The following is a 24575-nucleotide window of genomic DNA, read 5'->3' as shown; positions in this document are numbered from 1 at the left end:
TTCCTCAAGAATGGCAGGGGACTTGCAATTTGGGACACATGAACTATGGCAAAACCACAGACAGTTTCAGAGAACAAAGAAGAGGAACACTACTTTATAGAGGAAGAGGAAGAGGTGGGAGGGGCTGCTTGAACAAAAGTCCACTGGAAGAAAGCGAGGGTTCAGGGTGGTGACGATTTCTCATTGGTGAGTTGTGGCAGTTTCTCATTGGTTGGGCTGTTGTGGGGCAAGGGGATAATCTTCCTCCCTGTTGCTGGGGCAATAAAGGAGCATCTTCCTACAGGCATCTGACTTGAGGATGAGTTAGTAGGGCATGAGAGCTCCCCTTTCTGCCCTCCCAACTCTATTATAAATGAGGTGTCCTGTATTCGGGTTCACATTATATAAGGTGATGGATGTTAACTAGACTTACTGTGGAGATCATTTCACCTGAAACTAATATAATGTTATGTGTCAATTATACCTCAATTTAAAAAATAAATTTTTAAAAGAAAAAAAAAAAAAACCACATTATAAAAATTACCAGTGAGCATAAAAGTAGTTAAATAATTTCAAATATGGTTATTTAATGCAAGTATAAAAAATCATCATCATTGGGGCATCTGGGTGGCTCAGTTGGTCAAGTGTCTGCCTTTGGCTCAGGTCAGGATCCCAGGCTGCTGGGATCGAGTCCTGCGTCCGGCTCCTTGCTCAGCAGGGAGCCTGCTTCTCCCTCTGCCTGCAGCTCCCCCTGCTTGTGCTCGCGTGTTCTCTCTCTCTCTCTGGCAAATAAATAAATAAACTATTTAAATAAACTCTTTAAATAAATAAATAAATAATAAAAATGTAATTTAAAACAGCGGCATGTTATTTTTACTCACTGAAGTGGCAAAATACTTTGAAATTGTAATGCCAAGTATTATCAAGGGTGAGGAAAAGGAGGCTGGTGGTAGTAACTGATAGCCACATTTCATACACTGTGGTGCGAATGTACATTGAAAACAGTCTTGTGACAGTCTGACAATATTATAGTTTTAAAATAGCTATACCCTCCTCTCACCTAAGCATTCCACTTCTAGTAATTTTTCCTAGAGACATGCTTAAGCTGCAAAGATATATGTACAAAGATGTTCACCGGAGCAGTATGCATGATATCAAAACACTGGAAATCAAACCACCAAAAGTACGGGAGTGACATTTAAGCCATTTTTAAAAATCACATTTCAAGGAATATTTAACAAGGAAAAATGCTCAAGATATGTGAGTATTGGGAAAAAAGGTATTAAATATTGTATCTAATATGATATTTTCTAAAAAGAAAAAATCCCCACATATTTCCAAGTATATAAAGAAACACTAGATGGAATTAAACCAAATAGTTGTGAAGAATATTATCCCTGCAAGGTAATAACATGATGTATTTGTATTTACACTTTCCTATTGTTTGTAAATTCTTTAAAGCGAACACGTACCGTATTTCATCAATTCCAAGGTACACATTTTTTCTTCATATTTAGTATCTCTGAAATTGGACTACATCTTCAGATCGATGGTATCTTTGACTGGATGGCATATATTACTACTTTTGTACGTAGCAATAAAAATAAAACAGTAAGTATCATTATTTTGGAAAGATCCAAAGGATAATGTTCAATGAGGAGAGCCTCAGAAAAGAAGCATTCATTCCCCAAATGAAAACGATGGCACATAACCATCAGTGAAGGCGGTATGAGCTTTGGATGGTTCTGTAAACCTTCCCCCGAATACAGTATTCCATGGGAGTGAAAACTCTCCTACAAAAACAAGTACAGAAGTGAAGGTGGCCTCAGGACACACGACTCTCCCCATCTTGTTTCTAAATTAACTTTCATGGAATGCTTAGTTTGTTGTTGGGTTGTAAAGAGAATAGATGATTTTTTTTTTTACGATTGTATTTATTTATTTGACACAGGGAGACACAGGGAGAACACATGCAGGGGGAGTGGGGGAGGGAGAAGCAGGCTTCCCGCCGAGCAGGGAGTCCGATGTAGGGCTCAATCCCAGGACCCCGGGACCATGACCTGAGCCGAAGGCAGACGCTTAACGACTGAGCCACCCAGGTGTCCCAAGAGAACAGATTCTTGAGGTTAATCATTCTTTTTTGTTTTCTAAATATGCAAAATGAACTTTAATCCCACTTTGGCAAGGGCTGCCTTTAATCTTCCAGATTGTAACTCTTCCTGGGAAACAGAAAGATGAGAAGGGTCAGAGGTTGCTTAAGCGAGTAAACCTGAATGAGTCGTTTTCTTCGCTCTCCCCCTTTGAAGACGCAGGGCCATCACTTCTGCCCACTGCTTCCGTGTGGACCAGAACTGCCCTAATAAAGTGAATGAATGAAACAGAAGAAGCCACTTAAACCTCTTGGTTCTGGGGGCACCTGGGTGGCTCAGTCGTTAGGCATCTGCCTTCAGCTCAGGTCATGATCCCAGGGTCCTGGGATCGAGCCCCGCATCGGGCTCCCTGCTCAGTGGGAAGCCTGCTTCTCCCTCTCCCACTCCCCCTGCTTGTGTTCCCTCTCTCGCTGTGTCTCTCTCTGTCAAATAAATAAATAAAATTAAAAAAAAAAAAAAAACCTCTTGGTTCTGGTCCTCCATATACCTTTTGCCTTCCCTCTTGACTCACTCCTATCTCACATCTAATTTTCCACTGGTACTTGAGGATGATAGCTGTGGTTTCTGGCTAATGCCTGGGGAGGGAAACAGGGTGTTCTTTCCAAATACATGGTAAGTTCCTGTTATGTACAAGGCATTAAGTGCTGCGTGTAGTGCAAGAATATATAGAATACAGTAGTGGCTCTCAAAAAAACCTAACTCTAGTTATGTCCAGAGGGAAAAAAAAGAATTAATGCATCCACGCTCACTGGTTGGTGCCCCTGCCATTGTGGCTATTTGATTTTTTAATGTCATCCTAAATAAATATACCTAGATGGAGAGAAAAAACCGACAAGGTGGAGGGAACAGTGTAAACAAAAGAAAAGGAAAAATGTTTGTCCCAGAGCCAACTTTAGGACACAATTTTAGGACAAAGCCACTACAATGATTTGACTGGGGACTATAATTTAGGTCTCTTAAAAATTTTTTCAATGTTTATAGGGCCTAGAAGAATTATTCCACAGGAAGAATTTAAGGAATCTTCCATCATGGGGTATAATGCCTGGCCTTGAGATGTGCCAAGGGACCATGTCAGGAATGTGAAACTCATTCCTAGTCTCATCCTGAACTGAAACCTGCAAGAAGAATCAATTAAAAAAACAAAAACAAAAACAACTTCCTTTATGGCCATTCTTCCTACCTTTGCAGAAGTGGCAAAGAACACGCACAGGATATGCAATCAAATTAAAAGTCTGAAAAACTTCTTTTCCACAGCTCATGCTTTTAGAAATTATGTTATATAAATTGAGAGCCAAAGAAGGCATATTAAGACTGCCAGCCAAAGGGAAAAATTCCACCCAACCAAACCAGATGCAGATTTATCCTGATACAGGGTGACTCTGACTAGATGAAATGTGAGAGAATAAAAGGATCTCAAAATTCATAGTAAATCATCCATCCTCAGCTTAAGAGAAACCAAAACATTTTTGTTACCTTTAGTAGTTTTTTTAATAAATGATCTGGAAGAGAATGAATGTACAGATTGATCTGGACACTGTATCAATTTGGGAAATTCTGTGACGTCACATGGTCATTTGGACTAGATATTAGGAAGCAAAGCATGGGTCACTAAAGGAATGGACTATCAAGGAAAATTCTAAAATCTGTCTCTGGAAATCCCTAAATATTAAATGAATGGTCACCTGTGTGGGGGGAGAGACTTCATAAACTTTGCAGCTAGGAGCTTTCAAGGACAGAATAAATACTTCCTTTTGCCTGTAAGTTTATTGCCATGATATAGGGGGACGGGGGGGTATACCAATCTTTGGTTTATTCATCCACTCATTAATTCAAAAATTATTATTAAGGCACCCACCATGTTCAAAGTACTGTGTTAGGTGCTATAGAGGTTACACATTTTTAGAAACCTAAAACAAAGTAGATAGAAGACCTTTTTTGAAAATTCCAAGAAAGGGAAAGACATGAGACCCAGATAAAAAACGGAATAGCCAAGGACCACAATGAGAAGAAATCTCAGTATGATAACTATAACTGGTGGGTTTGAAAAAGTACTAAGACAAAATATCATGTGGGGTGCCTGGGTGGCTCAGTTGTTAAGGGTCTGCCTTTGGCTCAGGTCATGATCCCAGGGTCCTGGGATCGAGTCCCACATCGAGCTCCCTGCTCAGCGGGGACCCTTCTTCTGCCTCTGCCTACTGCTCTCGCTCTCTCTCTCTCTCTGTCAAATAAATAAATAAAATCTTAAAAAAAAAAAAAAGAAAAGAAAAAACATCATGTGACACAGAGACAGCAGTATGGCATCATTTTTTCAATAAGAATAAAGAAAGGCAATTACGACTTCCAGGGGGAGAGGGAGAGCCAAACAAGAAAGTCTTGGTTCAAATACACAGCAAGCTAAAATGGAGCATGATTCTGGGCCTCTGATTTGGTACAAAATCTTGACCTGACATTTGTTTTTTTTTGTTTTTTGTTTTTTGCAATAAAGGACGCATATGCAAGCACTGTTAGGTACTGGCTTTCAAATTTCAGATTCCATGTACAAAGAAAGCATGGCAGTCTGGTCAAAAGTATAGATTAGTGTGTAGACATTATAATCCTCAACAATGTAAAACTAATGATATGGCTGAAGGGAACTTTCATCCCCCATTTTACATCCTAAAAGTCAAGAAAGAGCCTACCTATGTATCGGTTGTAAGGTAACCAATTACAACAAAACAAAACAAAACCAAAAAACTAAAAGTAAATGTTAACTAATAAAACTTAGCAAGAGTGAGGGGCGACTGGGTGGCTCAGTTGGTTAAGCATCTCACTTCAGCTCAGGTCAGGATCTCAGGGTCCTGGGCTCCAGCCCTGCATCAGGCTCATCGCTCAGCACGGGGTCTGCTTGTCCCGCTGCCCCTATCCCCACTTCTGCTCACTCTCGCTCTCTTTTTCTCGCTCTCAAATAAATAAAATCTTAAAAAAAAAGAAAAACTTTGCCAGAGTGAGAGAGTGTCAGAGACCCATCCACATTTTTCACTTCTCTTCACATTTTTCTTAATGGAGGAACAGATGGTGCTTCAAGCTGCTGGATGAAGAGAGAGCAGCATTAAGCATGTGTTTAAGAGTTAAGGAGGTAATCACTTAAAGAATAAGATGCAAATACACCAAAAAGTAGTTACTTCTGAGAAATGGAACTTGGGGAGAGGTGGCAACGAGTTCTTCACTTTTTGTTTTAGATCATCCTCAATGTTAGAATTCTTATTTCCTAGTCCACATGTTGTTTTTTTATAATAATGATAACAATATGAATGAGATGCTGACAGGGAAAGATCTCCAGAACATATCATTGGGGGGGGGAGGGGAAAGCAAGTACTACAATAATAGATATAATATACATAATAAGGTCCCATTTGTGTGCTATTTTTTATAAAGTAGCAGCAATATATATGTAAATCATATTGGCATAACGATATTTATGTTAATATTTACAAAAGCACAAGAAAGTAAAAGAGAACTTCCAAATTTTATTCTATATAATTCCACAGTATTCGAATCCTTTACAGTGAGAATATATGTGTATTGGTGTATTACTTGTTCGGTTATTTTTTTCCACATTTTGAAAGAAGAAAGATCCCATGACTATGTAATTAGTAGAGTTGCACGATTTGACGTAAGAAAGAAGAGCTTTGGTCTCAGAAAAACCTGCATTCTAACGCAAGCTTCGCTAGGTCTATCACCCTGAACAAGTTACTTTACCTCTCAAAGCCTCCTTTTCCTTTCTGTAAAACAGCTTTATTGAGATATAATTCACATACCAAATAATTTACTCATTGAAAGCATATGATTCAATGTATTTTAGCATGTTCACAGGATTATGTGACCATCACCACAAATGAATTTTAGAGCATTCTCAGACCCCTAAAAACCCCCACACACCCATTAGCAGGCAATGCCTACCAATTTTCTTTTCTGGCAAAAAAAAAAAAAAAAAAAAAAACAGGGACCCAAGAGAGAGGACTAGCTACCTGATGGACTTATTATATGAAAGAAAGTAGATCAAAGCCTCCAGCACAGCGCCTGGCCCTCAGTAGATACTCATGCACCTCAAGTAAAGTTCAAGACATCAGTGATATAGAAATATGCACAGAGACGCTAAGAAAGTATAAGAGATAGGGAAATCCTTTCAAGTACCTGGGACTCCTCTCCTTGGAGCAAATTCCACAAAAGATGTCCTCTCTCCAATTCTACTGAATACAAAAGAATCAGGTATCAAGACAAAAGGCACAAGTTTGAAAATGTCAGCATTTGGGGGTATATTGTTAGAGTTAAAGTTTCAGGAGGACAGATACATCCTCAACCCTGCAAAAACATGACGAGCAAAAAGCAAATACTGTAGTTGCTGAGAAGGCAAGAAGAACATCACAAGTTCGTACTGGACGAGCAGGTGAAACCATGCTGTCATGTTTCTACTTTTCAAAGTGAAAATAAACATGACAGGTGCTCATTTGGCTGTTCGAGCACTTTCCACTGAAATGGCAATTCTTCAAGCTTTCCGACTGCCGCCTTAAGTTGTAATTTATTATTGTCTCTCTATTATTCCCTTGCCTTGGCAGAAAGCAGAACATAGCACCTACGTTTCAAGACCCATGAGAGGTAATAAAGTATAATTATTTAGAATTTATGATTAAGCCATAAATTATAGGTACTTTTTACTTCAGCTGGTCAGTCAGGAGTTGGGGGAGGAAGGGAATGGGGTCAGAGGAAGAAATAACAAAAGGCTTTTCCTTAGAATAAAACGTCTAAATCAGGGCAGGATTGAGGGACACCTGGAGGATTTACAAAGATACCACAGTCTCCAGGTTAAGTCCCAGAGGAGCCCCAGTCAAGAGGCTTTAAACTCCTAGAAGCCTCTGTTCTTCCTGCTCACAGGGCAACAGACTCCAACTGGAGTGCTCATGTTGACACCAAAAATAGAAGCAGGGCGTATCTTCAGGCTCTACCACATCAAACGTTCACAGTGCTCTGGGTCTTGCTGCTCTGAGCCATAGGTATTTCAGAGAAGGTGAACCTGATCCGTAAACACTACTGACCAGGCTCTACAGGTAAACTCAGCCCTCAACCCAGGTCAGAGTGTGGTTACCACAGAGCTCTGATTCAACTCTTCTCCCCTTCACAGAGCAGTTGGTGAAGAGATGGCCCTTCCTTGCGGTTCCTTTATGTGGTCATGGAAACACATGTATGGAACGGTGACGTGCCAAACTGGCAGAAAGCAGGATAAGGACACAACATACAGCGCTCTTCTGTCACCCACTCGCCTCGCTGGCTCTCCCGTAATGCCATGGCCCCGCTCCCAGTCTTCACAGTTGGCCCCCACATGCAAATCAGAGCTTGCAAAGCACTTTCTTCTTTGGCCTCCCAGGAACCCTGGGAAGCGAGTATCAAGAAGTACTCGGGAGAAAGATAAAGAGCACATAGCCAAGAGAGACAATGCCGTGAGTCTGGAACGTGGTCACCTGACAGGAAATGACCTTTCATCATTCTGCCCCAAACTGCTGGTGAAGGAAAGCAAAACCAAAAAAAGCAGCAGCATGCATTTCAATTTACGTTGCTTTTTTTTTTTGGCCATGGAAATTTTACTTGGCAGCTGAAGCTTTGAGATAGCTATTTGAAAATGAGATTTAATTTGGATTGAAGGAAACGAAAATAAAGAAGCCAGAGAGAACAGAGAAATGAATAGTGACAAGGAAAAAGTAATAAACGAAGGCAGGGGGAGGCAGATAAAAAGGAGGTTTGCCCAAATGTCTGCCTAACACTCACCTTTGTCCTGACACAACCCATCTCCACACCTGGCTCCTGGTTAATGAACATAATTTGGTTGACGTCCCTTGAACTGTATAATCTGTTCCACAAAAAACAAACCCACAGTTTGTCTCTAAGCCACTTTTTAAGTCCCTAACTCCCTGGTTACATTCAGTCTATGGAAAACATCTGTGGCAAAGTAAATCATCCTACTCTGAGAAAGACCAGTGTGTATTTTTTCCCCCCTACGTGTATTTTGAAGTCCTGGTTGGAAAATTACCGAAAATTGTAAATCTGTTTGCAAATCTGGTCATGTCTAACTCTGAGATTAGGGCAAAGATTCCAATTTAAAAATAAAACCGTGACAACCCCGGTTAAGCATGTCCTTAGGCACTGCCAGGAGGGCCTTGACTTACTTCCACGGGCAGCGGATTTATTACAGGCACCCGACACGTTCCCCATCAGACCCCCTGGAGTATTTACTTGAGACAGCAGGGTTCAGCCTGCACTTCCTCTGTAGACCAATATATTATTATAAATGGAGCTAAACTGTTTCCTTTTCATAAGTGCTATGAAGTTCAGATTTCAGGTATCAGCACACAGCCGAGGTCCCTCCACAGGGCTCCTTGTAGGATTTGGATTCTAAAAAGTAAAGAGAAAAAAGGCAGCAACAGACTACGGCTGCTTTTATTTTTGCCTGATTTTATTTAAGAGGAGATGGAGGAAAGCTCCTTTTAAAAATTGACTGTGACATCTTAATAAAGCAAAGAATAATTTTCTTTAATAATAATAAATAATAAAGAAAATACATTCTAAACGAATATATTCTAAAAGCACACTTTGGGTACACTGTGCCGTGCCTGGCCCAGATCAGTAAGGTACCAGCTATTTCCCCTGGATCTGAACACAGGAGCTGGGAAATCGGGAACGGGTATTAGGTCTTGGGTATCAGCTCCTATAAAATAATAATGCTCTCTTTGGTTTATCACCTACAGTAGCTAAAGGGACAAATGTATATTTCAAAATGTATATTCATTATAACATATAGTATTTTTGTTATTCATCTATTTCTGAGGCAAGAGAAACATAACTTTAAAAAGAAAGGGAAAAGAAAGAAGCACACATAACACTCTTGTCATCTTCTTCTCTTTCCTTCCAGAAAAATTTAGTCCTAAAGCTTTTAGGTGAAGCAGAGGCATCATGGTGAGGGAGAGAGAGGAGGGCCCCAGGAGCCCAGTGTGGGGGTCAGCACCCACATAGGAGGAAGGGGGTGGTTTGACGTGGGTGTCAGAGCCCAGATGGGACAAAAGAACAAGTTCCAATCCACACAGCCTACTAGCTGTGTAACCATGGCAACGTCATTACATCAATTGAACCTGAACTGATTCTTGCGCAATTTAACGATCATCTACTTTTTAGTGTTATGGAGATGATTAAAAGAATGCTTGACTTGTTGTTAGTCCCCAGTAAATGTGGTTATTCACATACTACTATTATTCCAGATATACATATGTATAGAAAAAAGAATATACCAAGACAGGTCTGAACCTGATTTTTATATTCTTCTTTCATTTCATACCTTTCAGTGTTTCTTTTCTCTACAAGGAACATGTATTTTACTTTCATAATCAGAAAAGAACACACAAGATGTTCTTAAATAAATGGATGGCAGATGAACTTCTAAAATATATATTTATTATTTCTATATGCAGAAAATTAATATAGCAATTTAGAATGGCACCAAATGACTCTCACTTCTTTTAAAGATACAAACTGCTAATAGAAACTCCTGAACAAAGTAACCAAAGGCAAGTGGTTTATTGGCTGAAACTAAAACCCATTTATACTCAAGGTAAATATCCATATCTGGGTGATACATTAAAAAATGAGTAATAGGGGGCGCCTGGGTGGCTCAGTCGTTAAGCGTCTGCCCTCGGCTCAGGTCATGATTCCAGGGTCCTGGGATCGAGCCCCGCATTGGGCTCCCTGCTCCGCAGGGAGCCTGCTTCTCCCTCTCCCCCTCCCCCTGCTTGTGTTCCTTCTCTTGCTGGGTCTCTCTCTGTCAAATAAATAAATAAATTTTAAAATAAATAAATAAATAAATAAATAAAATAAAAAATGAGTAATAATCGGTGACCTACAAATGATGCTCGTTGATGGGGCAGAGACTTCAAAATAAAAACTAAGTTCACGAGGCAAGGAGAGGGTCTCAGGAAGAGATGACCTTCAGCCTAAAAATGTTCCCGCATAGAGATTTCAGTGTAATGGAATCAAGTCTAAATGGTCCCTTTTAGAGCAGGAAAAGCTCTAAAAGCATATGAAACCTGCAAACCATCCTAATCCCCTGTATCAACCCAGTCACCATAGGCAAATTAGTTAAGAAAAGAACAATCTCCATACCATCTCCCTCACAAGCTTGTTTGCAGAGTGAATGGGGCTGCTTATGTGAAAATGAATCATAAACTCTAGAGCAACATGCAAATGGAAAGCAAGAGATGCAGGGCTTGCTTAGATCAGCGTTCAGCAAAGGTGGTAATCAGCCCATGAGAAGAACTGAAGAGGTAAAGGGGCACAGTGCTAAGCACCACTGAATCACACACCATGGGAAAGTAATTCCCTACATAATGATCCTCCCGTCTTGCTGCTGACAAGGAGAAAGTCTCTGATTGGTACCATCATACAGTTAACACCTCTCTAACAGCGACAAGTATCTCTTTTAACAAAGACAGAACAGGACTCCGGATCTTCAACCAACAAAAGTAGCAGGTCCTTAATACTGTTTTACTTTCTCTCTATATTTATAAACCTCTTCCAATTATAAACCAAGTGATACTGGTCTTCCGCTTCAGATAGTGTTATAAAACCTCCTTCTAAGGTAAATCCACTTCAGTGAAAGAAAGTGAATTTATTTAGAGAAAAATATTACGTAAGTAACAGTACAGGTAGCACAGGGATATGGCGAGAACCTTGAAGCTGACATGTAAATGACTGAAATTTGGAAAATGCTTAATGAGTTAGTGACCTAAAGAGCTAATCCAAACTCTGATTTTCTAGAAGGCAAGGACCAAGTTTTATCCATCCATCCAGAACCTTACGCAGCATGGAGAACATAGCAGGCCCTCTACATACACTCAATTAATTGAGAAATAATTCTTCTCATAAATATCCACTTTGAGCCTTGGGGCTCCCCAGTTCTAAGGCCAATACGAGTAGACCCCCCCCCTGGCAGGAGTAAGAAAGGATACCATCTCTATGCTGTGCGTTGGAAACAAGTAGAAAGTCCAAACCCCAAACAAAACAGAGCAAAGAGCCAAAAACAAAAGCTGCAGAAATGCCACAGCTTCGTGGGTTAGCCTTAGCACAGCTGAAATCCTGCTCCCAAAGAACTCGTGGACAAGTGGAAAGGAAGGCCCTGTTGTCCGGTCAGCCACTCCTGAGAAGAAACTAAATTCAAACCTGAAAAAACTTTCACTAAGAATTTATATAGACAGGGAAATCATTTTACTACCTCACACTAATAAGCTCGTTTGGATGATTGAGTAACTCTGATGAAAAGTCCTGGAAACGCTTTAGCACATTTGGGGAACTCCATAAACAATCAGAACGGGGGAGAAAAAAAAAGCAACTTTTACAAATGAGCAATACCTAGAAAAATGAGGGAATAAAAACAAAAATACTAGTTCCATGCAGAAGATTCACTATCGCTATAAAATACCTGAAAAGCTTGTTTCAAAAGACACATTCTAAGGGCACCTGGGTGGCTCAGTCGGTTAAGCATCCGACTCTTGCTTTCAGCTCAGGTCATGATCTTATGGGTCGTGAGATCAGAGCCCCACGTTGGGCTTCCCGCTTGGCAAGGAGTCAGCTTGGAGAGTCTCTCCCTCTGCCCCTCCCCCACTCGCTCACACACACTCTCTCTAAAATAAATAAATAAATCTTAAAAAAAAAAAAGACATATTTCAAATTTGTAGCCAGTAATCTAAAACCTAGACACTAGAGTATCGATATAGCTTTGACCCTCCTAATTACCAAGCATGAAGTAGCAGTCCCCTTGGTGAAGGGGTATTGCCAAGCCAGGAGTCTCTATGTCCCACGAGATCTTAAAACCGACATGCCAAGTATCAGGGTCTCTGCCTTCGAGCTGAGGGTCATCCTCACTTTCCTCTTCTGGGCCTGTCAAAAAGAGAAGAATGGGATCAGAAAGGAAATGTCTCATCTCAGGTTCTGGGTTTTATAATCATTAGCTCAGGAATAATTAAGTTTTAACAAAAAATGGATAGGAAGTGAACTATATCCTTTTACATCATATTTTTTTAAAAAAACACATTCTTTCCAATATTTTTAACATGTCTTTTATTCTTTAATCAAAAAAATCTTTAAGTGATGAGGAAATAACCACAGATACCAAGAACACTAAAAGATGATTTATTCAAGTCCACACAAATAAATTAGATAATCTGGATTAAATGGACAGTTTTTTTAGGAAGATATTAACTACCAAAATCATCCCCAGAAGGGGAGAAAAGCTAACGAAACCATAAAAAGATAAAGAACAAGAACCATCTCTTAGGAAAACATAAGTGTCAAGAGTTTCAAAGAAGAATTCTACCAAACAATTAAGGAGTGGGTTATTTCCATATACTTTAAATTTTTTAAGAGCATAGAGAAATAAAAGTTTCCAAATTCTTTTCATGAAGACAGAATATGTATCAAAATCCAAAAAGAAAACACACACACACAAATCTCACATCTGAGAATCAATGCAAAATTCTTAAATATAGGGAAAGAGAACCCAAATCCAACAGCATATTAAAAGAATAACATTCCATGACCAAGTAGAACTTATCACAGGAATACAAGGATAGTTCAATATGCAAAGGCTTACACTTAAAATTCATCATATTCTTAGATGAAAACAAAGAGTCACCAGAGATACACAAAATATTCAGTAAAACACATCCTTCCATAATCAAAACATCAATAAAATAATAAGTGGCCAGGTTCCTTAACACAATAAAATACAGATCTCTCTCAACCACAAAGCCAGCATCATATTTTAATAGGGAAACATTAGAAATCTTCCCAAAGTTAAGAATTAGGAAATAATGTCATTTATCACCACAATGACTCATCACTACTCTGGAAGGAATGACCAACATAAGTGTGCTCTCTGGAGTTGCATAGTAAATGAGCCATAATCAGACAAAAGAAAAGGTTTTTTTTTTAATATATATAAGAAAAAGTGCTTTTTTTGCAAATAATATTATTATTTATCTGCTAATCAACCAGGAAAAATATATCCCAAGCAATAGTCAAATCAAGAAAATGTTAGCTACATACCCTATGACCCAGCAATCGCACTACTGGGTATTTACCCCAAAGATACAAATGTAGTGATCCAAAGGGGCACGTGCACCCCAATGTTTATAGCAGCAATGTCCACAATAGCCAAACCATGGAAAGAGCCTAGATGTCCATCAACAGAAGAATGGATAAAGAAGATGTGGTATATATATATATACAATGGAATATTATGCAGCCATCAAAAAGATGAAATCTTGCCATTTACAACGACGTAGATGGAACTAGACAGTATTATGCTAAGTGAAATAAGTCAATCAGAGAAAGACAAGTATCATATGATCTCACTGATATGAGGAATTTGAGAAACAAGACAGAGGATCATAGGGGAAGGGAGGGAAAAATGAAGTAAGACGAAACCAGAGAGGGAGACAAACCATAAGAGACCCTTAATCTCAGGAAACAAACTGAGGGTTGCTGGAGTGGAGGGGGTTGGGAGGGATGGGGTGGCTGGGTGATAAACACTGGGGAGGGTATGTACTATGGTGAGCACTGTGAATTGTGTAAGACTGATGAATCACAGACCTGTACCCCTGAAAAAAAATTTTAAAAATGCATATTAAAAAAAAAAAAGAAAATGCTAGCTTACAAATGTGTGCGTATTAAAACATCCAGCAAGATTCTTAAACGTGTATTGTCTATAAGAAAAAAACTTAAAAATATTATTGAAGGACACAAAAGAAAATTTAAACAAATGTAAAGACATATTATGTTGTTGGGATGTAAAACTGAACACCATGGGAATGTCAGTTCTCCCTAAATTTATCTATAAATTTGACACAAACCCAATAAAAACACCAACAGGATGGATTTTTAGTTACGTGGGATTGGTAACTAGACAAGCTGATTCTATAAATCACATGGAAAGATAAACAAGCAAGCATAGCCAGGGAAATACTTTTTAATATATAAAGAGCTACTACTGCACATCAATAAGATAAAGATCAATACTCAAACAGAAAAATGGGCAAAAGATATGAAGACAGAACACATAAAAGGAAATATGTAAACATTTAAAAGATGTTCAAACTTATTCATATAAGAGAAATTCAGATATTTTTAAGTTATCAGATCAGAGAAGATCAAACACTTTGAATAAATATAGTATCAGTAAGAGTGTAGCAAAATGGCATACTCACACTCTCTGTAAAGGACAATCTAACGATACTTATCAAAATTATAAATGCATAAACACTTTGAACTTAAAGGAATCCCACAATTCCACTTTTAGGAATGTATCCTCAAATTCCTACTTGCAGAGGTTGCAAAATGACTTTTGAGGAAGGATGTTTATTGTACCACTGTTTATAAGAGCAAAAGATCAGAAATAACCTAAATAGGGGCGCCTGGGTGGCTCAGCCAGTTAAGCATCTGACTCTTGATTTCGGCTCAGGTCATGACCTCAGGGTCATGGGATCGAGCCCCAAGTCAGCCAGGCTCTACACTGAGCATGGAGCCTTTTCGGGATTCTCTCTCTCCCTCTCCCTCTGCCCCTCTAACCCCACTCACGTGCACGCATGCATGCCCACGCTCTCTCTCTCTCAAGAGAGAAAGAAAGAGAGGGAGGGAGAGAGGGGGGAGGGGGAGAGAGGGAGGTAGGGAGGTAGGAAAGAAGGGAGGTAGGGAGGTAGGGAGGGAGGGAGGAAGGAAGGAACCTAAATATCCATCAATAAGTTTCTGGTTAAATAAATTATGAAATGTGCAGGCAATAAAATACTATGTAACCTCTAAAAGTAATATGACTATGCACTGATACAAAACTATCTGATACATTTTGAAGAGAAAGAAACTGACAGGCTATAATCTGTATAAAAAAAAATACAAACATATACACACAGGTGTGTATATATGTACAGGTAATATTCTAGAAGGATATTCTATTCTAGAAGGATATTCTATTCTAGAAGGATACTCAAGACTGACTTTTCTGGGAGGAGAACAACGTGTCTGGGGTACAGGAAGGGAGAGACACATAAATGAAGTGAAAGGCATACAATGTGATCTGCCTACATGAACAGTCCTGCAGGGATTGCCCTATATAAAAATTTATAATATAGGTTCATTTACAAAATATTTATTAAGCACTTACTATATATGAGGCACCAACCTGGACACTTGGGCTCTATCAATGAATGAATCAAAGAGCTTTGCCCCAGTGAATCTTTCTTTCTAGTGAAGTTATAAATGTTCATCACTGATTACTAGAAAAAGGACAGTTTAAATTCCATTAGAAGCTAGATTCCGATCTTTAAGGGGAGGGTCCATTTTTCTGTTTCATCCATATTTAGAGCTCTACTAACTGGCACATAGAAGGCATTCAATTGTACTTAACTGCTTACTTAAAAACAAAATGCTCTGTTCACAGCTATTCACAGTCCTTTCTGGGCTAGATGGCAGGAAAAAAGAAAATGTTAATTGAAGGGGGGCAAATAAACCCTGCAAATTAAATCAAATAACATAATAAAGCATTACACTGCTCATTTAGTGTAGGTCTTAACAGTAAAGAAGTTTAGAGAAGGGACAGGTTTAGTGAAGGTTAGAATGGGTAGAGCAGAATTCTTGGAGAAGATCAAACTTGAAAGACAAGTAGGGTCTAGATTCCCAAAGGGAAGAGTAAGAAGTGATGAAGACAAAAAGTTGCAAAGTTCCCTGTGATCACAATGGGCAATGAAGCATGTTTCACCTAGGCCATATCATGTTCACGTCACACACACAATCCAAAAATATGTGCATCCTGGATGGCACATCTCCATATATGGAATTCCTAAATTCTGAACATGTTAACGCTACAATAACTGTGCATAAGGGTCAAAGGCAGTAAAAGAAGGGGGAAAAAGGAGAAAACCCCCTTTATAACTATTCATATTACTTTGCACAGGTATGGTGGAAAAAAAACCAGACCAGAAATCCAAGTTCAGGGAAGGAATGCTACTAAATGATCTTTAAGGAATTCCTTAAGTTTGAATCTAAAATCTGATATTGCCACGGTGCGCCTGGGTGGCTCAGTCGGTTAAGCGTCCAACTTTTGGTTTCGGCTCAGGTCATGATCTCAGGATCGTGGGATTGAGCCCTGCCTCGGGCTCCACACTCAGCAGGGAGTCTGCCTGAGTTTCTCTCTCCCTCTCCCTCTGCCCCAACTACCCCACCCCCACCTTTTCTCTCTCTAAAATAATACATAAACCTTTAAAATCTGATATTCCCATTTGAACAGAATCTTACCCTTTTTCTTCCTATTTGTTATTTCTGATACATGCTTTCGTAAGCATTCTTTAGTTAGGAGCAACTTTTAGCAAGTATTCTTTAAGAATAAAGTCCTACAGTAAAAAGTCTAAAGTCATTTTTCTACATTAATCCCGAAAATATTTAGAGGACAACCCTCTAGAACAGGAATGACAAATACCTTACATATCAGAGGACACAACTCATTCATTGGTCATGGCTTTTGTGAGCCCTGGCACAGAATTATCCTGAATTTTTCTCCAAGCTAGCAGGAAAGAGTGATATCATCAATTACTAATATCTGTCATTGGCACTAGAAGGGGGAGTTAGCAGCGGCAAAACTAGATATTTGCTATCCACGTCTGATGACATTCTCTAGGCATGTCTTATAATACAGTTACGCCTGAAAATTCTGGAATTTGCAAAACTAGATCTTAACGACCAGAAAAGGGCCCACAAAAGGAGTAAACTTGACCTGCACTACATTTTCTTAACTAAGTTAGCTGCCAACTGAGATAAGTGCTTTGCATAAAAACACAAATGTCCAGCTATTCTTGAATTGACAAGATCTGGTATCCCCGAGCCAGGGCCAAGCTAAGAAACAGCTGCCCCTTTTAGACAAGGCATGTGCTCTCTGCTAGTGGCTGTCCCCGTCAGCCATTTCCCTCACTGGCAGTACCTGCCTGGCCCCTACAGGCATTTACATCTTTGAACTTTGTTGGAACCCCTAGGCAAACCAGGCCTATCACCTGCTTATACAAAGTAACTGGAAGACAGTCACGCCCACTCATTTCCCCAGGGTCGGAGGCTGAGTAGCTAAGACACAGACCATAGGGCCCACAAAGCCAAAAACATCCATCGTCTGGCCAGCCCCTTACTCAGAAAACGCTGGCCAAGTCCTGCTCTAGGGTCCTGATATTTGTGATTTGACAGAGATGTCTACTGCACGTGTTAGCAAGGAAGCCAGGCTGAATAAAATAATGATGTCAGGCGATTAATACTAGCATACAACATAATAAAGTAAACTAATGCTAAATTATTTGATAAGCAGATCGATTTAGCAAAAGAATACTGCTAGGCGAAATCGTATGTTTATATTTGTGATACCCTAGGGCTTTTGGCCGCTTCCTTCTGGAGCACCCTAATGATAACGGAGGTAGCAAGGGGAAAAGGAATAGAAATACCTTAAGAAGGTTTTTCCTTTGTCTCTCTCTGGTGAAATCAACTCTTACTGAACTTTAAAAAGAAATGGTTTCTAAATTACAATGACAACGATGCTGTTGTGGTTTCCAGCCAGTGAGTATGGCTATTCTGCCAAGCAACGATCTTCACAGGCTAATGGACTGCTTGACAACTTTCCCCTCTACCTGCTATTCCCCCACCCCCTCGTCCCAATAGGGCACAAATAAAGCCTGGAACGACAAACAGAGACAGTAATTGCAATCAGTGTTTCCTGATGTCTCCCATAAATCTAGCACCTTTGAAATGTGCTCATTAAAATAAGGTTTTCTTGAGGGTTTGTTTCCCCCTTGGGCTGGGTACAGAGGAGGGAGGGAAGCTGTTCATCTGATCAATTTTTTATTGCATAAGTACAGTGCTGCTCACTGTCTCAATAAAAGCAACTTCCAGTTATCTAGAGCAACTGCACCTGATTACTCTTGCTTCGTGTTATTCTGGAAACAAGCAGAGGCAAGAAGTTCCTACTTGCCTTTCAACCTCAGTAACACTGAAAGGACTGTGCATGTCTCAAGTGTGTTTGATGCATTCCCAGCTCCCACTAACCAAACTGTTCAAGAAGTATGAAATGTAACAAAATACAAAAGAATGCTAAACTTAAATGTCAAGTTTACAATACCAACTCCCTGCCCAAATTAACCAATTTGTCTTTTTTATGCTAACTAGTTTTTGAAGAACAGTTAATTCCCATCTGGTAAAAGATAAGTGCCATCAAATATTTGGTTTGTATTTTTCCAAGCTGTATGCAACCACTGTCACATAGGAAACAAAGACAGAAACCTGAGCATGAAGGATGAGATGACAGTTCCAATCAAATAAAATACATCGCTGGAAATTTTGTACATTTAATAACATACACCATTAATAGTGTATGTCAATAATTTCCCTGATGTGTAAATATATGTTCATCATCACCACACATTAATAGCCCGATTTCCTATTCCCTTGGCCAAGTGCTAAGATTTCTAAGACTCTGGCCTCGGCAATTATATTCTCTGTTTCCTTAACCCCATACCCAGAAGGGCTTCAGTAGCAGGTCCCTTCCTAACCATGTCCCAGATCTTGAGGCAGGAGAAACCCAGAAGTTGCAGCTAGTCAGCTGGTGTACAAAACCTCATGATGCTTTCTCTCTCCTGTGCTAATCTGTGATATTCCAGTGTCTGGGATGGAGAATCTGTTTTGAAAAAAGGGAGAAGAGTCAGAAGGTAAGAGGGTGTGAGGCTGGGAAGATACCTTCTGGGGAGGGAAATGGCAAGATAGGTGTACAAGAACGTAATTAATTCTTTAAAATTGCAAGTGTATCACGCGAGTGACACACAATTACAAGAGAAGAGGTTGGAGGGGTGGGGGTCGGGGGGCAGAGGCCAGGACACTCTGCGAACCACGGTAAGGAATTTAGACTGAGGGCAATGATAGACATGAAAGACTTTTTCATAGGTCAGATCCGTTTTTCAGAGTGATCCCTCTGGAAGGTAGACACTTCTGCGTGCAGACCTTGTGTAATTTTTCTGGACAGGTTTCCAAAGTAATGGCAAATGGCATAAGCCCAAGAACATTTGGGAAACGCTCCTGAAGGGCACGTCCCTAAGGAAAGAAGCGTTCGCCAAGGAGAAGCTGCCTGGGAGACTTCTGCAATTTACCAATGCTTTCCTTGATTGGGCAAAGAACAAACAGTCCAGCCTGCTGCTGACTTAGAGCAAACTCCCTCCCAGCCACTGAGGAATGAATGGTCTGAAGAAATGAATTCACAGACGTTTGGGGGCGGGGGGGGGGGTTGCCTAAGTTGCTCTCAGATGCCTCGAAACAAGCAATTCAGGACAAACATAGTCCCTTGACATAGACAGATTATAAAATTAATCATAAATTTTCTGGGATTTTAGGAAAATGTTGCAAACTCTTTCCCGAAAAGTCTAAAGCCTTTCAACGTGATGCCTGGCTCTGTCAGCTTTCAGATTAAGCATTTGAAAAAAAAAATTAAGATATAAATATTCACATACATAGGAGAACCTTATTATATCATGTTTCATGGACTTGGCGGGGGGGAAGCAAAAGTGAGAAAAGGAGAGAAAAATTGTTCTGGGGGCTCTTAGCTAAAGCTTCAAAACCATTACATTATCTGAGATAAAATATGAAATGGGAAAAGGAAGCAGAGATACTTCTCAAACAATACATTCTCCAAGCTAGACCTTCTAACAATAGAGCTTGTAACTCCTTGGGCAGCCTCAGGAAAGGACAGAGTGGTAGAGATTTACAAGAAACCTTCACATTGTAAATAACATAGAAGATCAGAACCAAGCTGGATTAACCAAAAGAGGATAATTATTTGTTCATCTAGCTTCAAGCAAAGCTTTACCCAGAGTTCAAAGCACCTGTCCAACACCCAGTTTTTGTCCTTCTCAAAGCTCATAAAAAAGCTATGTGGCCACAACAGCTGGGGGAAGGCATTTGGGGGCCATGAGAAATTTGCTAGCCCCAAGGGAGGAAGGCAATAGCTTAAGACGAGCGGAAGGATGAAGGGAAAGAAACTGGAAATTGACCCCGCTATTAATTGTTGAAACGAGGTCCACTGGAAGCCAGTGAGACCTCTGGGCTTCCTATTAAGTGAGATAATTCTTGATCTTTTTAAATTAAGCCTGGTTAGGCCAGGTATCTGCTATTTGCAATCAAAAGAATCCCAATTCTAGGGCGCCTGGGTGGCTCAGTTGGTTAAGCGACTGCCTTCGGCTCAGGTCATGATCCTGGAGTCCCGGGATCGAGTCCCGCATCGGGCTCCCTGCTCGGCAGGGAGTCTGCTTCTCCCTCTAACCCTCCCCCCTCTCATGTGCTCGCTCTCTCTCATTCTCTCTGTCTCAAATAAATAAATAAATAAAATCTTTAAAAAAAAAAAAAAAGAATCCCAATTCTAAACAGATACTGTAGTTGCAGAAATCAGAGTTATCGTACAGTTGCCAGAATGTAGATGAACAGCATAAACCACTCACAACTAAAAATACTAACTTTAGGCAAAAAATACTTACTCTTCTACCATTATATGCACATACAAAGGACACAAACCATACCTTCAAGGAGCTTACAATTCTAATTCATAATTTAAATATGCACAGAACTAAGGTACAGCCTCGGAAGGCAGGACAGTGGTTACTGCTGAGGGAAAAACACACTGGAAAGGAGCATTTCTGGGGTGCTAACATAAATGATGTCATTCAGTAATAAGGAATTAAATTGCCCAATTAATGTCCTAGACAATAAAGCTTGTTCCACTCCAGTCTGTCCTCATCTCCTACTCATCACATGAATACATCATTAAAAAGTCAGCCATTCTTGGGGAAAATATTTGCAAATCACGTATCTGTTAAGAGATTAATATCCACAACATATAAAGAACTCCTAAAGTTCAACAACTAAATAAACAACAAAATTCAAAAATGGGCAAAAAACTTGAAGAGACAAGGGCGCCTGGGTGGCACAGTCGGTTAAGAGTCTGACTCGGTTTCAGCTCAGGTTGTGATCTCAGGATTGTGGAAGAGAGCCCCATTGGGCTCTGCGCTCAGCACAGAGTCTGTGTGGGGCCCTCCCTCTCCCTCCACCCCTCCTCCCCTTACAATAAATAACTAAATAAATCTTAAAAAAAAAAAAACTTGAAGAAACATTTCTCCGAAGAAGATACATGAATGGCCAATAAGCACATGAAACATCATTAATCATTAGGGATCACCAAAGGGGCAGGTAGAAACTTCTGGGGATAATGGATATATGTTCGCTATCTTGATTATGGTCGTGGTTTCACAGGTGTGTTAAAACTCATGAAACTGTAAACTTTAAATATGTGCAGCTTGTTGTATGTAAGTTATACCATAAGAAAACTATTGAGGGAGCGGGGGAAATCAGCCGTTCTCCTTGGCTGGCCTTCCCTTGACAATTGGGAGATGGCAGTACGGGTCTTCTTCTCTCACCAGCACTTAACATGACATCGTATGAACATTCCTTATCACCTCCGCCTCTTCTAATCTGGCCCACCCTCTCTACTCTGGATTACTACAACAGCCTCCTTGTCCTGCTTCCAGCGCTGCCTCCCTTCTTCCACTCGAAACCACAACGGCTCCTGTCTCATGCCATGCCCCGGACAAGCCCAGGACCTTGTGTTACAGTATTACTTCTGTAATAGCTTCTGCCCACTCTGCACCCCTAGTCTTTCCTCTCTGTCTTCATTGCTGTTACTCCCCCTCTTCTCTCACTCAATTCTATCCGTGCTTGCTGCTTCTGAAATATCTTAACATCATGTTCCATCGCTGGGCCTCCCGTATTCCCTCTCCCCCAGGCTGGTCTCCTCCCGCTCACTCTCTCCTTCCAGTCTTAGCTCAAACGTGACCTTCAAAAGGAAGCCTACTTTCCTATTTAAAACTGTACACCTGTGCGTCCCCTTTGTTTACAACCTTCTTGTTTGTTTGTTTGCTGTCTCTCCTTGCTAAAACATAAGCTCTGTGAGGGCAGGGATTTTCGTTCCTGACTATATGCTCAGCATCTAGAAGAGCACCTGGCAAAAAGTGGCTGCTTACTGTTCAATGCATATATAATTTCATGGGGATTAAATGTGACTTAGACCACCAAACAAGTTTTACTGAACAAAGTAAGTGACTTCATAAATAACTAACAGGGGCGCCTGGGTGGCTCAGTCAGTTGGGCATCCAACTGTTGATTTCAGTTCAGGTCATGATCTCGGGGTTATGAGGTGGAGCCCCATGTCAGTCAGGCTCCACACTCAGTGCAGAGTCTGCTTAAGATTCTCTCTCTCCCTCTCCCTCCGCCCCTCCCCCCTTTGCTTTCTAAAATAAATAAATAAATCTTAAAAAAAATAACAGCACATGGCATGATAAAATGAAATAAAGTCAAATGAGCTTTGAGACCTCAGACAGGGATGCCAGGAGATGTACGAAAACATTAAATATCACAGCATTTTTAAAAATTATGAATGCTCCCACCCCCTACCTGCAGTTACCATCTAACCTTTCATGCTTTCAAAGATGAGCTAAGGAATATGAAGCTACTCATTTCAAAGTCAAAGTAAAGTATGGTAATGAATTTCTATCCTTAAATGAATTCAACTTTTCCTGAGTCAAAGACATGAAATGGGAGTCCTAGAATTCCAAGAAAATTATTACAAAGTCCTGTTTTCTTATCACATACTCAGCAGGAATCATGGATTGGCCTCTCTCGTTTTTCCTCCTTTGCCCTTCCTAGGAAATCTGGAAAATAATATCAAGAATCTGCAATATTTGGCACTAGTTAAAATTCTTAAGAATTGTCTTTCCTATAAAGACAATGTTGCAGAAAATGTCTCCTTCCAAATGTACGAAAAACAGTAACCAATAATTATTCACCTGATCCTTTTGAAGGTATTCCAGTCAGAGAACAAAGTGTAGGACTACAATAAGCAATGAGTTGTTAATGCCTTCCCTGATAAAATTTGTGCATGTATATGTACATATTTTTTGCAGGGGGGGGGGTTGTTTGTTTTTAACATCTAGGAGTAACAAGCAATTGCCAGCAAAGCTAGCATAGGAAAATCAAATACTCTGCCAATTTACACACGATTCCCTGAAGCCATTCCTGATTAAATGTTGTACCATTTCAATCTTCTTACTGGGGATATCTATTAACTAGCACTGCTTGTGAAGCCAATGAATTTAGTATATAATTACACGTATCCTATACAAATTACTTCTCAATGACCTCTACTCACAGAAATAAACCAAAGAGGGATGACTGGCTCATTATAAATCTACAGAAAGATTTCACTAGGAAAAGGTATTGAGAGCAAAGTCCTGAAGGATCTTAAGCTTCACCTGAATTTAATTTCAGCAGGAAGTAATCTCTTCTGTTCTGAACTCCCAATGCATTTTACATGAACTCTTTGTGGCACGTGACACTTTTCTGTCACTAGGGAACTATGTGACCTTGGACAAGTCACTGCCATTCTCCCCGCCTGAGTGTCTTCATCTGTAAAATGAGATGCTTGAACAAGGTGATTTCAAGTCTCTTCCGGATCTCATATTTCCGGATGGCATAATTACAATCACAGAAGCACACTTTACCCGTCCCTTCAAGGCAAGCATGGGAATTTGATTTACCTCTGGAGCCTCCCTACTGTCTAGAACAGCCAACTGAATTTCCCCTAGCAACTGCTCAGCAAACACATTCAGGGACTCTGAAAACAGTACCGTCATCTGAACTTCCCATTCTCTTCGCCACCTTCAAGCCCTTCCTAAGCCCGACCGTGACTGTCACCCAAATGGCTCTCTTCAAGGCCACCCTTACCATACCTCTGGCAGAATTACAGGGAGGCCAGAGAAGTAAACATATCACTTGTCACCTGGAAGAAATGCATCCACCCAAAAGTTTCAAGGCACATGCTTTGTAAACCATCTGACTCAACATCACACACACAACTGGAGGCCTAGAGAGAGGTTCCACTTCATAGAATAAGTTTATCTAATGCATTCCAATCACCTGAGAGCATGCGTAGGAAGCTACAAGCAGATGTTGCGGGGGGAGAGAAGCAAGGTGGCAGGCAGAAGAGGAGAGAATATGAGACCTGCTAAGGAGAAGAAGGAGAACATTCCCTTCACCTTTCCAGAGGTGGACATTTTAAAAACCCAAATCCCAGAGGGAACTATACTGCAAGAATAGGAAACATCTACTCATAGCTGTTAGGACTCTGAAGCCAGAATGTCTGGGTTCAAATCCCTCCTCTGCTGATTAGTAGCTGTATATCCACGGGAAAGTTAATCAACCCTCTGTGCCTCGGTATTCTCATCTGTAAAATGAGAATAGCAGTACTTCATTGATAGG

General features: G+C 40.2%; 1 protein-coding gene across 2 annotated transcripts in view; it reads right to left on the bottom strand.

Moving 5' to 3' along the window:
• The window catches only part of FTO (FTO alpha-ketoglutarate dependent dioxygenase), a 374545-nt gene that overhangs the window by 228916 nt on the left and 121054 nt on the right, over nt 1–24575 (bottom strand). For both annotated transcript variants that reach the window (XM_044911496.1, XM_021704695.2), the window contains exon 4: nt 11940–12083. In XM_044911496.1, the coding sequence (XP_044767431.1) occupies nt 11940–12083 (144 nt within the window). The remainder of the gene's footprint in view (nt 1–11939; nt 12084–24575) is intronic.

Source organism: Neomonachus schauinslandi, chromosome 16 (assembly GCF_002201575.2).
Source record: "Neomonachus schauinslandi chromosome 16, ASM220157v2, whole genome shotgun sequence".
Classification (NCBI taxonomy): domain Eukaryota; kingdom Metazoa; phylum Chordata; class Mammalia; order Carnivora; family Phocidae; genus Neomonachus; species Neomonachus schauinslandi.
This window is presented reverse-complemented; position numbering and strand designations above follow the sequence as displayed.